This window comes from Chiloscyllium plagiosum, unplaced genomic scaffold (genome assembly GCF_037043375.1).
Source record: "Chiloscyllium plagiosum isolate Xiang-an unplaced genomic scaffold, Cpla_swu_hap1 HiC_scaffold_6, whole genome shotgun sequence".
NCBI lineage: Eukaryota > Metazoa > Chordata > Chondrichthyes > Orectolobiformes > Hemiscylliidae > Chiloscyllium > Chiloscyllium plagiosum.
The window spans coordinates 94,829,096-94,845,598 of NW_028270144.1; the positions used below are offsets into that span (position 1 = coordinate 94,829,096).

General features: G+C 41.4%; 1 protein-coding gene across 1 annotated transcript in view; it reads left to right on the plus strand.

Moving 5' to 3' along the window:
- The window catches only part of brca2 (BRCA2 DNA repair associated), a 137,183-nt gene that overhangs the window by 11,811 nt on the left and 108,869 nt on the right, over positions 1–16,503 (plus strand). Inside the window, exons 5-9 of the mRNA XM_087988225.1 lie at positions 6,135–6,190; positions 6,757–6,797; positions 6,874–6,988; positions 12,452–12,504; positions 13,354–13,477. Of these exons, the coding sequence (XP_087844351.1) occupies positions 6,135–6,190; positions 6,757–6,797; positions 6,874–6,988; positions 12,452–12,504; positions 13,354–13,477 (389 nt within the window). The remainder of the gene's footprint in view (positions 1–6,134; positions 6,191–6,756; positions 6,798–6,873; positions 6,989–12,451; positions 12,505–13,353; positions 13,478–16,503) is intronic.

A 16,503-nucleotide genomic window follows, 5' to 3' on the forward strand; every position in this document is an offset into this window, starting at 1 on the left:
ATTAACTTGGCTGTGGAAGTCCCCTTCAGTAACCTCAATGCACCTGGGAGGAATGTGAATAACCCTGAGGATTGTGGAATTTTATAAGGAACATAAGAGAATTCCAAGGATGTCAAACTGAGGATGAGAATTTTAACTTTATTTAACTAAACATTTTGTACTTGTTATCTTTTAAATGAAATATATCTGGCATGTCATATTATAGCCTCTCTGTCAACAAGGTTATCTTCCAAGTATCATGCACCTCCCAAATGGTTTTAATTTCTTTTTGAAAATTGTGTGGTATGTAATTTGGACATGGTGGAAGAGCTGTGGTACTTCTCCATTGAATATGGGGAATCTCGTTTTTGTTGAGATGTTTGTACCTTTCTGCTTGAATGGAGTTTTATTTCTTTTAATCTCCTGGTTAAACATTCTGTTCCTGTACTTCTCTTTCAGCCAGTAACTTCTCTACTAGTGTCTAAGAGGCGATTCAACTGAATTCGAAACATTTTGGAAAAATAGTATCTTTGTAAGAGGAAATAGAACAATAAACCAAATGAATAGATAAAATAATAACAAAACAAATTATTTTTAAAACGTTAAAGGGATTAAGGCACAGTCACTTCTACTTGATATTGAATCCAACTCAATCTGATGGAATGGAAGTTCCACTGTTTGGACTTTGTAAGAGGTCTATTTAAAACAAATCGAAGTTCAATTAAAAGCATGATATAGAGGTACCAGTATTCAACTGGGTTGGACAAGGTCAAAAATCTCACAACATCAGGTTATAAGCCAATGGGTATATTTGAGAACACTAGCTTTCACAGCTTCATCAGGACACAGAATTTATAAGGAAATGGTCAAAGGATCATACGATTTATGTGAACGAATTGAACACATCTAAGATGGCTCTTAAATCTTAATCAGTTAGAATGGAAGTGCAGAATTTGATTGATCAATATGCAAATCCCAGATGCGTGCACACTCTCATATGCATAGCCTCCCTCACACTTGCACACACTGTCTCTCAAACACGCCCACACACGCTTTCTTTCGCTCTTGCTCGCACACTCTTTCTCTCCGTGGTGTTGTGATTTTTTTGACCTTGTCCAAATAAAAGCAGTTCCATATTGATAGTCCACAGTACCATATTTTGTACATCAGTGGAAGTAACATTTAGTTGTTGGAAATTTAGTTCTGTTGGTCAAAACACCTATATTCAGTCAGAATTCTGTTGGTTAACTGGAACAGTTTACTAATATTACTACTTTTCCAATGGCTACAGGAAAGCCGCAGTGCAGTGGTATAGGTATTTGAGACTCCATTCATTGGGTTGAATGCATAGAGTCTTGCCCGTTAAGAGGGATGGAATTCAACCTATAAAATACTTCAGGCGTGTTTATCAGTGTTCAACTTTTAGGAAGGAAATATTCATGAGCAAAGAACAAAGAAAACTTACAACCCAGGAACAGGCCCTTCATCTCTCCAAGCCTGAGCCGATCCAGTTTCTCTGTACCCTCTCCAAAGTGTCCACATCCTTTTAGTAATGTGGTGAGCAGAACTGTTCACAGTATTCTAAATGCAACTGAACCAAAGTCTTGTACAATTTTAACATAACTTGCCAGCTGTTATACTCAATACCCTGTCTGATGAAGATAAGCATACCATATGCTGCCTTGACCACTCTATCCACTTGAGCAGCCACCTTCAGGGTACAATGGACCTGAGCTCCCAGATCTCTCTGCTCATCAACTTTTCCCAAGACTCTTATATTTACAATATAGTTTGCTCTAGAATTAGACTCCCAAAATGCATCACCTTGCATTTGCCTGGATGGAACTCCATCTGCCACTTCTCCGCCCAGCTCTGCAGTCTGTCTATATTCTCCAGTATTCTTTGACAGTCCCCTATGCTTTATGCTACTCCACAAATCTTCGTATCATCTGCAAATCTGATCAGACCACCAATGCCCTCTTCCAGATCATTTATGTATATCACAAACAACAGTGGCCCCAGCACCGATCCCTGTGGAACACCACTGGTCACCTTTCTCCACTTCAAGAAACACCCTTCAACTACTACTCTGTCTCCTGTTGCTCAACCAGTTCTTTATCCACCCAACTAGAACACCCTGCGCACCATGTGACTTCACTTTCTCCATTAGTCTACCATGGGGAACCTTATCAAACGCCTTACTAAAGTCCATGTATATGACAACTACAGCCCTTCCTTCATCTATCAACTTCGTCACTTCCTCAAAGAACTCTTAAGTTCGTAAGGCACAATCTCCCCTACGCAAAACCATGTTGCCTATCGCTGATAAGCACAATCTTTTCCAAATAGAAATAGATTTTATCCTTCAGTACCTTCTCCAGCACCTTTCCCAACGCTGATGTCAGGCTCACTGGTCTGTAGTTACCTGGAATATCCCTACTACCCTTCTTGTACAGGGGGACAACATGAGCAACCCTCCAGTCCTCCGGCATCTCGCCTGTAACCTGGGATAAATTCTATCCGGTCCTGGGAATTTGTCCACCTTAATTTCCTTTAGCCTACCCAACACATCTTCCCTTCTTATGTCAACGTGACCCAGAGTCAACTTCTATTTCTAATCTCAATATTCATCATTTCCCTCTCCTCAGTGAACACTAATGCAAAGTAATCATTGAGAATCTCACCCATTTTCTCAGGTTCGACACACAGCCTTCCTTCCTTTATCCTTTAGTGGACCAACCCTTTCTTTAGTCACCCTCTTGCTTCTTATATATGAATAAAGGGCCTTGGGATTCTCCTTTAATTCTGCTCTCTAAAGTTATTTCATGACCCCTTTTAGACTGCTTGATTCCTCGTTTAAGATTGGTCCGACTCTCCTGATATTCCTCCAAGGCCCATTCTGTTCTTAGCTACCTGGACCTCATATAGTTGGCTAGTCGCATGGTTTCTCCTGTTATTCACGAATCTTGTCTTTCCCATCCCTTGTTTTCAAAGGGACATGCCTATCCTGCATTATCTTCAACCTATCTTTGAAAGCCTCCCAAATATCAAATGTGGACTTCCCTTCAAATAGCTCCCAATCCACATTTCCCCGCTCCTGCTGAATTTTGATTATAATTGGCCTTGGCTCAGTTTAGTACTCATCACTTAGGGCCACTTTCATCTTTGTCTACGAATATTCTAAAACTTACAGAATTGTCGTCACTATTCCCAAAGAAATCCCCCACTGCAACATCTACCACCTGGCCTGGTTCATTCCCCAACACCAGGTCCAATATGGCCCCTTCCCTTGTCAGACTCTTGACATATTGCTTTAGAAAACTTTCCTGGATGCTCCTTGCAAATTCTGCCCCATCCAGACCTCTGACACTCAGTGTATCCCAGTCAATGTTGGGAAAATTAAAATCTCCCATCACCACTACCCTGTTGCCTCTACATCTTTCCATAAGCTGTTTACCTATTTGTTCTGCTGCCTCACGCTCACTGTTGGGAGGCCTTTAGTACAGCCCCAACAATGTAACTGCACCCTTCTTATTTCTCAGCTCCATCCATAATGCCTCACTGCGCAAGCCCTTCATGGTGTCCTCCTTTAGCACAGCCGTGATAGCATCCCTGACCAGCAATGCAACTCTTGCCTCCCTATCCTATCTGAAGCATCTATATCCTGGAAAATGTAGTTGCCAATCATGCCCTTCCTTCGACCAAGTCTCTGAATTCACAATAACATCATACTCCCAGACACTAATCCAAGCCCTAAGTTCATCTGCCTTACCCACTTTACTCCTTGCATTAAAGTATATGCACTTCAGGCCACCAGTTCTTTTGCCTTCATCTGCTCTCTGCCTACTCTTTCCCTTGGTAATGCTAACTTCGTGATCCTTACAGTCTCTAGTTTCCACCTCACTGTTTACTAGTCTTCTCTTCTGGTTCCCAGCCCTTTGCCACATTAGTTTAAAACCTCCAACAGCAGTCGCAAAAACTCCCTGAAGGACATTAGTTCCAGTCTGGTTCAGGTGTAGACCATCCAATTTGTAGTAGTCCCACCTTCCCCAGAACTGGTCCCAATGTCCCACAAATCTGAATTCCTTCCTCCTACACCATCCCTACAGCTAAGTGTTCATCCTGCCTATTCTTTCATTTCTACCCTGGCTAGCACGTGGCACTGGTAGCAATCCTGAGATCACTACCTTTGAGATCCTCCTCTTTAACTTCTCTCCTAGCTCCCTGAATTCTGCTTTCAGGACCTTATCTCGTTTGTTTTATTTAGATCATTGGTGCCTATATGCACCACGACAACTGGCTGTTCACCCTCCCCTTTCAGAATGTTCTGCAGCCAATCAGTGACATCACTGACCTGAGCACCTGGGAGGCAACATAACGTCTCGTCTTTTGCCACAGAACTGCCTATCTACTCCCTTTACAAGAGAATCCCCTGTGACTATGGCCCGATGATTCTTTTTCCTGTCCTTCTGAGCAGCAGTGCCTGCCATGGTGCCATGATCCTGGCACCTGCTGCCCTACCCTGGTGAGCCATCTCCCTCAACAGTATCCAAAACTATATACCTGTTTTTGTGGGAGATGACCGCAGGTGACACCTGCAATGCCTTCCTATTCTTTCTCTGCCTTTCTTTACACCCATTCACTATCTACCTCAGCAATTCTAACCTGCGGTGTTACCAATTCACTAAATATGCTATCCACAACCTCCTCAGCGCCGTGGATGCTCCACAGAGTGTCTGTCTGCAGCTCCAGAGCCATCATGCGGTCAAACAAGAGCTGCGCCTGGACGCACTTCTTGCACGTTTAAGAGTCAGGGATGTCAGTCACGTCCCTGAGCTCCCATATCAAGCAAGAGGTCTGAGGTTCCCCTGCCATTGTAAGCCTTAGCTTTATATCAACTAACTAAAACCAAACAATGCACTTAAGTATATGAAAGAAAATAAAAAATAACCTTACCATACAGAGTCCTTTTCTTCTGGTTGGGGTGATGGGAGTGGGAGGGAGATACTAAAAGTGTAGTATCTTGGGTTTACCACTGCCCAAATATATATTAAGTCCTTACATTCCCGGCAACCTCCTGGTCTCCAACACCCCCTCCGCTCTGTCTCTTGCTGCTCACAGACAGAAAAAAGGCACATGTTAAAGACACATTAATTAAAATGTAACATTTTACTTTATACACGGGGCATCGCTCTTGCCTACATAACTGAAAGTCTTGTTTTTCCAGGAAGTGCAGATATCATTTTACCAGCCTTTGAAGTTTTTTAGAAAATATTGATAAATTATTTAAATGTTTGGAATAGGGGAATCAATATCAGTGAAAAGATATTCTAAACATTGACACATAGGAGCAAGATTAGGCCATTCAGCCCTCCTGAGCTTGATCCATTTTTCAGTTTTATTTGTCATCATATGGGGAATGTTGGCATCACTGGCTGTGCTAGCATGTTTCTGCTGTCCCTGGTTGCCCGTGAGGGTGGTGGTGAGTTTCTCATTTGAGCCGCTACATTTCATGAGCTAAGAATAGGCATGCAATGCACGCAATTTCATGGTTCCATCACTGATCATCCAACTTAATATCCTGTTCCTGCATTTGCTCAATACCCTTTTGATGCATTTTAATTCTAAGACCTGTTTCTCCTCCCTGAAAGCATTTTAATGTTTTGGTCTCAACTGCTTTCTGTAGCAGGGAATTCCACAGGTTCAACTCTCTTCTTTTCCTCTCACCTCTAAATGGCCCATTTCCTATTCTGTACATTTCTGTATTAAATTTAAAAGTTTTATATTTTCCATTTATTGTAGTGATAAAAGCATCCTTTTAAACTAAGTCAAAAATGCAAGTTTCTGAAATTTTTCAGTTCTGGGATTTAACCTATTGTGTCAGAAATACCCTGCAATGCAAGTTTACATTAACCACAACAATTTTGAGAGATTGGTATTCTATGTAAGAAAAAAACTAGTGTCATGTTTTTGAGGTTCCCGCATATTTAACATCTGGTCCTCCTAAAACAAAAGAAATACCATTGACATGAATGATCATATCTATTTGAAGAGAAAAGTGCTCCATAACCCATTCATTTTTCATTGTAATATTGCAATTGTGTATACAGACTTAACAAAATATATTAATTCATTTTTGTTTTACCTCATTCAAGCCCTATTCTGTTGCATAATACATGCAGGACTCCACAACACACTTATTCCATACAAGGTGAGTGTAACTTTAATGTGACTTTCTTCCTGATTGATAATCCAGTAGTAAATTGCCCAAATTCTCATGGCACTACCAGGTATAGACCAGGTACTTGTCTAATTTTGATCAGCGGTACAGCTGTCGGTGTAACATTATGATGTGGAGGTGTTGGTATTGGACAGGGGTGGACCAAGTCAGAAGTCACCCAACACCAGGTTATAGTCCAACAGGTTTATTTGAAATCACAAGCTTTTGGAGGCTGCTCCTTCATCTGATAAGGGAGGCAGCCTCTGAAAGCTTGTGATTTCAAATGAACCTGTTGGATGATAATGTCCAACACCTCCACATCATAATGTTACACCGACAGCTGTACCGCTGACTTGTGAATATAAAATCCCTTTAGGAAGATTAAACTTGACAATAGGAATAAAACTTGTAGTTTTCATAGGGACAATTGGACAAATGATGAACTGAAACATGCTTTGCTGTGATTTATTTGCAAAATGTTAATTAAGCTTATACCATGCAAAAATGTTTACAATTTCACAAGGTGTATTTTCTTAAAAAGATACGTTTTCTTCCAGATGGTGGACGTTCATTGTTCAGCCCTCCAGTATCATCTGAGGTAAGGGTTCATTGATTTTAATTTTTTTTGTTTTGCCTTTTAAAGAAAAATACTGCAATTTTTATTTCTGAAATAGGTCACGTCAAAGCGGATTTCGGAAAGTCTTGGGGCTGAGGTGGATCCTGACATGTCTTGGACCAGTTCATTAGCAACTCCTCCATCATTGAATCCAACAGTCATTATATGTAAAGGTGAGTGACCAAAGTTGTTTCAGCTTTGGAAACAAGTGGCTTTATTTAATTCAGCATTTTAGTGTTTTCTAGTTTTTTTTTTTTGGAGCCAGTTGTACAGATTATTAGTTACAAAATAGCAGGTAGATTTTGCTAATCTTGCTGTTTAAAGTGACTTGATTGAGATATTTCTGTTCTGATCATTCCTTTTCTGAAAAATAAAAACATTTGTCCCTCAAGTAAGAGAATCCAGAATTAAACTTAGCATTGGAGCTCAGTAAAATTGTTTTCAAATTAAATATTTGGAAGTATGGGGCTCAATGTTTGTGCGAAGATTTGTAGCTCAGGTGCTCGTTGTTGTGGTTCTGTTCGCCGAGCTGGAATTTTTTGTTGCAAACGTTTCGTCCCCTGGCTAGGCGACATCATCAGTGCTTGGGAGCCTCCTGCGAAGCGCTTCTTTGATGTTTCCTCCGGTGTTTATAGTGGTCTGTCCCTGCCGCTTCCGGTTGTCAGTTTCAGCTGTCCGCTGTAGTGGTTGGTATATTGGGTCCAGGTCGATGTGTTTGTTGATGGAGTTTGTGGATGAATGCCATGCCTCTAGGAATTCCCTGGCTGTTCTCTGTCTGGCTTGCCCTATGATAGTAGTGTTGTCCCAGTCGAATTCATGTTGCTTGCTGTCTGCGTGTGTGGCTACTAAGGATAGCTGGTCGTGTCGTTTCGTGGCTAGTTGATGTTCATGGATGTGGATTGTTCGCTGTCTTCCTGTTTGTCCTATATAGTGTTTTGTGCAGTCCTTGCATGGTATTTTGTACACTACATTAGTTTTGCTCATGTTGGGTATCGGGTCCTTCGTTCTGGTGAGTTGTTGTCTGAGCGTGGCTGTTGGTTTGTGTGCCGTTATGAGTCCTAGGGGTCGCAGTAGTCTGGCTGTCAGTTCTGAGATGCTCCTGATGTATGGTAGTGTGGCTAGTCCTTTTGGTTGTGGTATGTCCTCGTTCCGTGGTCTTTCTCTTAGGCATCTGTTGATGAAGTTGCGCGGGTATCCGTTTTTGGCGAATACCTTGTATAGGTGTTCCTCTTCTTCTTTTTGCAGTTCTGGTGTACTGCAGTGTGTTGTGGCCCTTTTGAATAGTGTCCTGATGCAGCTTCGTTTGTGTGTGTTGGGGTGGTTACTTTCATAGTTTAGGACTTGGTCTGTGTGTGGGGCTTTCCTGTATACCCTTGTAGTGAATTCTCCGTTCGGTGTTCTCTGTACCATCACGTCTAGGAATGGGAGTTGTCTATCCTTTTCTTCTCTCGTGAATCGGATTCCTGTGAGTGTGGCGTTGATGATCCGGTGTGTTTTTTCTATTTCCGTGTTTTTAATGATTACAAACGTGTCATCGACATATCTGACCTAGAGTTTGGTTGAATTTGTGGTAGGACTGTTTGTTCTAACCTTTGCATAACTGCCTCTGCTATGAGTCCCGAGATTGGTGAGCCCATGGGTGTCCCGTTGATTTGTTCGTATATCTGGTTGTTGAATGTGAAGTGTGTTGTGAGGCACAAGTCCAGTAGTTTAAGTATGCCGTCTTTGTTGATAGGTTCAGCGTCCTGTTTTCTGTTCTGTATGTCCAGTAGGTTGGCTATTGTTTCTCTGGCTAGGGTTTTGTCAATCGAAGTGAACAGTGCCGTCACGTCGAATGATATCATGGTTTCTTCTTTGTCTATGTGTATATTTCTGATGATGTCCAAGAATTCCTGTGTTGATTGTATAGAGTGTTTGGATCCACTGACCAGGTGTTTCAATTTCTGTTGTAGTTCTTTGGCCAGTTTGTATGATGGTGTCCCTGGCAGTGATACTATGGGTCTGAGTGGGATGTCTGGTTTGTCTACTTCAGGTAATCCATAGAATCTGGGGGTGTTGTTGCTTTCCGGTTTCATTCTTTGTAGGTCAGCTCTGGTTATCTGTCCGTTTTTTTTTGTAGATTCCTTAGTGTGTTATTTATACTATTGGTGAGTTGTGGTGTGGGGTCAAATTCCTTCATTTGGTAGGTGTTAATATCTGCAAGTAGTTGTTGTGCTTTTTGGATGTAATCTGATTTATCTAGGATGACCGTCATTCTGCCTTTATCTGCTGGTAGTATGATTATGTTCTTATCGTTTCTTAGTGATTTCAGTGCTTCCCTCTCCTTGGTGTTGAGGTTATGTGTTCTGCAGATAAAGGCAGAATGACGGTCATCCTAGATAAATCAGATTACATCCAAAAAGCACAACAACTACTTGCAGATATCAACACCTACCAAATGAAGGAATTTGACCCCACACCACAACTCACCAATAGGATAAATAACACACTATAAGGAATCTACAAAAAAACGGACAGATAACCAGAGCTGACCTACAAAGAATGAAATCAGAAAGCAACAACACCCCCAGATTCTATGGATTACCTAAAGTAGACAAACCAGACATCCCACTCAGACCCATAGTATCACTACCAGGGACACCATCATACAAACTGGCCAAAGAACTACAACAGAAATTGAAACACCTGGTCAGTGGATCCAAACACTCTATACAATCAACACAGGAATTCTTGGACATCATCAGAAATATACACATAGACAAAGAAGAAACCATGATATCATTCGACGTGACGGCACTGTTCACTTCGATTGACAAAACCCTAGCCAGAGAAACAATAGCCAACCTACTGGACATACAGAACAGAAAACAGGACGCTGAACCTATCAACAAAGACGGCATACTTAAACTACTGGACTTGTGCCTCACAACACACTTCACATTCAACAACCAGATATACGAACAAATCAACGGGACACCCATGGGCTCACCAATCTCGGGACTCATAGCAGAGGCAGTTATGCAAAGGTTAGAACAAACAGTCCTACCACAAATTCAACCCAAACTCTGGGTCAGATATGTCGATGACACGTTTGTAATCATTAAAAACACGGAAATAGAAAAAACACACCGGATCATCAACGCCACACTCACAGGAATCCGATTCACGAGAGAAGAAGAAAAGGATAGCCAACTCCCATTCCTAGACGTGATGGTACAGAGAACACCGAACGGAGAATTCACTACAAGGGTATACAGGAAAGCCCCACACACAGACCAAGTCCTAAACTATGAAAGTAACCACCCCAACACACACAAACGAAGCTGCATCAGGACACTATTCAAAAGGGCCACAACACACTGCAGTACACCAGAACTGCAAAAAGAAGAAGAGGAACACCTATACAAGGTATTCGCCAAAAACGGATACCCGCGCAACTTCATCAACAGATGCCTAAGAGAAAGACCACGTAACGAGGACATACCACAACCAAAAGGACTAGCCACACTACCATACATCAGGAGCATCTCAGAACTGACAGCCAGACTACTGCGACCCCTAGGACTCATAACGGCACACAAACCAACAGCCACGCTCAGACAACAACTCACCAGAACGAAGGACCCGATACCCAACATGAGCAAAACTAATGTAGTGTACAAAATACCATGCAAGGACTGCACAAAACACTATATAGGACAAACAGGAAGACAGCTAACAATCCGTATACATGAACATCAACTAGCCACGAAGCGACACGACCAGCTATCCTTAGTAGCCACACACGCAGACAACAAGCAACATGAATTTGACTGGGACAACACTACTATCATAGGGCAAGCCAGACAGAGAACAGCCAGGGAATTTCTAGAGGCATGGCATTCATCCACAAACACATCGACCTGGACCCAATATACCAACCACTACAGCGGACAGCTGAAACTGACAACCGGAAGCGGCAGGGACAGACCACTATAAACACCGGAGGAAACATCAAAGAAGCGCTTCGCAGGAGGCTCCCAAGCACTGATGATGTCGCCTAGCCAGGGGACGAAACGTTCATTATGTTTTCTTTAGCTGCTTGCTCTGCATTTGTTTTATTATTGATCCTTCCACTAAGGGAAACCATTTCTTCCTGTTTACTTTGTACAAGGCACTCATAATTTTGAATCCTTCTGTCCTTTCTTTTGAATATCTCTATCAATGGTGTAGCAAACCATTGAAATGTTGAGGGTCAGTAAATGTCAACGTTGTTAGTGCCTCCCATACCACTAAATGATTGACAACTGTAGAAAAAAAAAATTGATTCTCAATGACTTGAGAATGGGTTTCCTTATTTGAATCTTTTGTGATCATACTTTGCTACTCGACTCTATGATACCACTTCAGTGAAGTTATGAGTGCCGAGCGAGGAGTGTTTTCAACCAGGGAAGGAGTAAACACAAAATGTTAGTGTACACAGTCAGCATGGGGTACGCTGCTATGTCTTGAAGCAGAAATGGACAGAAATAAAAGCTGGTGCAAGAAAGCAAAATATCTTTACAAAGATCTAAGTGGAAAGCTGGGAGTTTAGGAATTGTTTAAACAAGAGAAAATCCTTTTGTAGGAAAAATAGATCATACAGAAATAACCATATTTGCAATATGCTTTTGCACCTTTTCCCTGTGGCAGACCTGTCTAAGACATGCATTTGAGGAGTAAGTGGTTTATAGAGGAAATCTGAATTTTTTTTTTCCACTCGGGATTGTAGAAATGTAGATGCCTGAGACAGTGGTGGAGGAAGATACTCTTGCAACATCACCCCCCCCTCCCCTCCCCAAAGCAACCAGGTCTTGTTCATGTGTTATTGAATCTGCTGTCTGAAGGGCACACCCATTTTCTCCCTTACACCTTCATTTACACCCATTTATACCTCTCTTTCTCTTTCACCACAATTAACACACCATCTTTTCCTCTATGAGGATTTATGAAGAGAAAATAGTGTTTAACAAAGTTGGAGTTTTTGTGTTGCAGTTTGGATTGGAGATGCATGGATTAATTAAGGGTAATCAGCTTGTCTTTGTCATTGGAGATTGTATCTAAAAAATCTGATTGAACCTTTTGACTAAGTGATTTGGTGTGTGGATGAGAGTAGTGTTGACAGAGTCTGCATGGACTTTATGCTTTTTGTTATTCACTCATGGGACATCGGCTGGACCAGCATTTATTGCTCATTCTTATTTGCTCTTGAGAAAGTGGTGGTGAATTGCCTTCTGTAGCCCCTATGCTGTACGTCAAACCACAATGCCGTTAGGGATCGGATTCAAGAATTTTGACCCAAGCAACATTGAAAGAATTGCTATATTTTTTCAAGTCATGAAGATGAGTAACTTGAAGGCTAACTCTTTCAGGTGGTGCTGTTCCCCTGTTCCTCTGTACGTTCTTAGTTGGGAACATGTACAGGACTTTCTGAATTTCAACTTCTGCTCTGAAATCACAATTGTCACCTGGACCCTGATTCCCATGGTGTCCAGAAATCGATTCCTTGCTATCTGAACCATAGTCTTAGAATCTGGATTTTAGAAATGAATCGCACAACTCAAACGTCTGTGGTAATCTGATATGTTGCTCCATAAATAACTTGTTGTGCTTTTCAGCCAAAGAAAATAACTTGCCTCAAGACAGGCTGAAGGAAGTACAAGTGCCTTCAGTAAGTTATGTATCTATTAGAGTTTGCTTGGTGTGAGATTTTTGATTCTTCTATATTTGTCTGCAATTTGTAATGATTTTTGCCACAAGTGATGACTAGTGCTAATATTCCTCAGAACAAAGATCTGCATATTTATAGTAGTATTGAACTCCTCAGTTAAGTTCTCAACTGATTCTATTCAACTAACTGGAGCAGTGGGAAGTCACCTCACTTAATATAGATTGCTATGTCACACCTAGATGTTCCCGGTACTTGTACACAATGCCATAAGATGAGCTCATGTGAGGAAACAGTGAAACGGCCTCTTAATAAGGGGAATGGCTGAAATAAAACTGCTGTTGTGTTGTGTAATTGACCATGCCCTAATCACCAGTCGGAACCCCCCCCTCCAAAGACTGAGATCTTGATCAATATTAACACTAACATCCTACTTTGTTGTAACTGTGCTGGCCTGTGAAATTGTGATCAAAGTCACCAGTTGGCTGGGCAGCTGGTTTGTGATGTAGAGTGACATCAACAGCTTGGGTTTAATTCCTGCACTGGCTGAGGTCTTATGAGGGCCTGCCTTCTCACTCTTGCCTGAGGCATGATGACCCTTGTATTAAACCCATTATAAATTGTCTCCTTCTAATGAGAGAGCAGTCCAATTATCCTATTTACCTATTTGCTTTCACCAAAAATCTAGATAAATGGCATAATGTAAGAGTACTGTTGACAGGAATGCTGATTACTTGCCATTACAAATGGAATACAAAGTAGTTGGTCTGTTGTTGCAAATCTTTTAAGAAAAAGGTTTTGAAAAAACTTGATCTGTTCTATTTACGTTCTAATCAGTTCATTTACCTTCAGCTTTTACACAGCAATTTAAATACACAATGCGATGCATTTGCTGTTGGTTTAAACAGTGCCTGTGCAATGCCTGTAATTGGGGAGGAGGAAAGTGAAGACGTGGAAGCTGTTAATCAGAATCATGGCAAGTATTTTTGTTTTGTATCATTCAAATTAAATGAAAATGTGAGGAACTGAAATTCCACGATGCTGGCTTCTGGCAATTTGTGATTTTCATTGCTTTACCATTGGTAACTGTACTTGAGCTGCCTGTCACCTAAGTTCTAGATTTTTCTCCATTCTAAAACACCCTTTAAAACCTTACCCTTTGCCCAAAATTTTGGTTGCCTGTATTAATAGTTTTTTAAAAATTTGATTTAGTTATAGTTAAAGCCACCTCTTATCACTTATTTATTTCTGTCATTCCCTGTTCATATCTCCCTTTCCCCTCTCAACCCTACTTCCTCTGTGCTGCTACTACTGCAAAATAAATGATCTCCAAATTCATTTACCATCACACTATTTAAAACACCAATTCTGGTCTTCATTCACCATGATATTTTTGCAATTACTAATCTGCTTCACCTCCATCTTGAATGTTCTTGACTCCATTAAAATGACTGTTTTCCTTTAGTACAGTTGTCATCACTGTTTATTTAAAGTCCAAAGGCTGCAAACATAAATTAATGTGGCAGACACCTGATTTAACTACTCACTGCTGTCTCTGACTGGACTACGTTATGTATTGTTGGCTCCTTTTCTCACCTGCCAAAAGGGCTTAATATGCTAGGTTCAGCCAGAAACCCAGAGATGAATCCCAACTTCTTTGGATTTCTTTATTTAAGGGGAATATATTTGTATTAGAGATGGCTCAGCTGGATTAATTTGTGGGACGAAGAGGTTTTATTATGAGGAAAGATTGAGAAGGTCAGGCTTCTACTCATTGGAGTTTAGAAAAAGGAAAGGTGATGGTATTGAAACTTAGAAAATTTTGACAAGTCTTAACAGGGTGGATGCTAAGAGGTTATTTATTCTTGTGGGAATTTAGAATGAGTGGAACAGTTAGCAATGAAATCCTCTCATCTCTATATATTCAGAGGATTGCTAATCTTTGGAATTCTCTACCCCAGAGAGAACATAGAACAGCACAGTATAGGCCCTTTAACCCTCGATGTTGTGCTGGCCTTTTATCCTACTGAGATAAGACTAACCTACATACATTGTACTATCTTCCATGTGCCTATCCAAGAGTCGCTTTAATGTCTCTAATGTATCTGACTCTACTAGCACTGCTGGCGATGCATTCCACAAACTTACCACACTCTGCGTAAAGAATCTACCTCTGACATCTTCCCTAAACCTTCCTCCAATTATCTTAAATTATGCTCCCTCGTGATAAACATTACCACTGTGAGAAAATGTCTCTGGCTATCCATTCTATCGATGTCTGTCAACATCTTGTACACCTTTATCAAGTCACCTCTCATCTTCCTTTGCTCCGATGAGAAAAGCCATAGCTCCCTCAACTTTGCTTCATGAGACATGTCCTCTAGTCCAAGCAGCAACCTGATAAAATCTCTGGGCCCTCTCGAAAGCTTGCACGTCTTTCCTATAATGAGGCGATGAGAACTGAACACAATATTCCAAGTGTGGTCTAACCAGGGTTCCATAGAGATGCAGCGTTACCTCATGGTTCTTAAATTCAGCCCCCCTGCTAATGAAAGCCAACACACTGTACACCTTCTTAATACCCTATGAAACTGGATGGCAACTTTGAGGGATCTATGGACATAGACCCCAAGATCCCTCTGATCCTCCACATTGCAAAAAATCTTGCCTTTAACCCTATTATTCCTAATTCAAATTCAACCTTCCAAAGTGAACAACTTCGCATTTTTCCAGGTTGAACTTCATCTGCCACTTATCAGCCCAATTCTGCATCCTGTCAATGTCCCGTTGCAATCTAATACAGCCCTCCACGCTATCTACCAGTCCACTAACCTTCATGTCATCGGCAAACTTACTAACTTACCCTTCCACTTCTTCATCCAAGTTATTCATAAAAATCACAAAGAGCAGAGATCGAAGAGCTGATCCTTGCAGAACACCAATAGTCACCGAGCTCCAGGCTGAATACTTTTCATCTACTCCCACCCTCTGTCTTCTGTGGGCCAGCCAATTCTGTATCCCATGCCTCCTTACTTTCTAAATGAGCCTATCATGGGGAACCTTATGAAACTCCTTGCTAAAATCCATGTACACCTATTCAGTTTCTGTGGTTCTGTTCGCCGAGCTGGAAGTTTTTGTTGCAAACGTTTCGTCCCTTGTCTAGGTGACATCCTCAGTGCTTGGGAACCTCCTGTTTTCTCTCAAACTTTGAACCTATTCAGTTTCCTAAACAAGGGAATAACATTTGCCACCCTCCAATCATCTGGCACTACTCTAGTGGACAGTGACGACGCAAAAATCATCGCCAAAAGCACAGTAATCTCTTCACTCATTTGCAGTAGTAATCTAGGGTATATCCCGTCTGGCCCAGTGGATTTATGTATCCTTATGATTTTCAAAATTTTCAGCACATCCTCCTTCCTAACATCAATGTGTTCTAGCATGTCATTATATTTCATGCTGACCTCAGAAACGTCAAAGTCCCTTTCAGTAGTGAATACTGTAGCAAAGTATTCATTAAGGACCTCCCCTACTTCCTCTAACTCCATGCACGAGTACCCTCCACTTCCCCTGATCGGCCCTACCCTCACTCTGGCCATCCTCTTGTTCCTCATAAAGGTAGAATATCTTGGGGTTTTCCATAATCCTACCTGCTAAAGCTTTTTCATGCCTTCTAGCTCTCCTAAGTCCATTCTTCAGTTCCTTTCTGGCTACCTTGTAACCCTGTAAAGCCCTGTTTGAACCTTGCCTCCTTAACTTTAAGTGAGCTTCCACCTTCCTCTTGACTAGATGTTTCGCATCCTTTGTCACCCAAGGTTCTTTCAACCTACCATCCCTTCATGAATTTAAAAAAAAATTAAAGGTTGACGTAGACAGATTTTTGATAAAGGAGCAGAGGGCTTTGGAAGACGAGTAGAGCAATTGAATTAAGGGCATATTCAGGTCAGCTCTAGTGTTAGTGAATGGTGGAGAAGGCTGAAAAGACCAAGTGACCTATTCCAC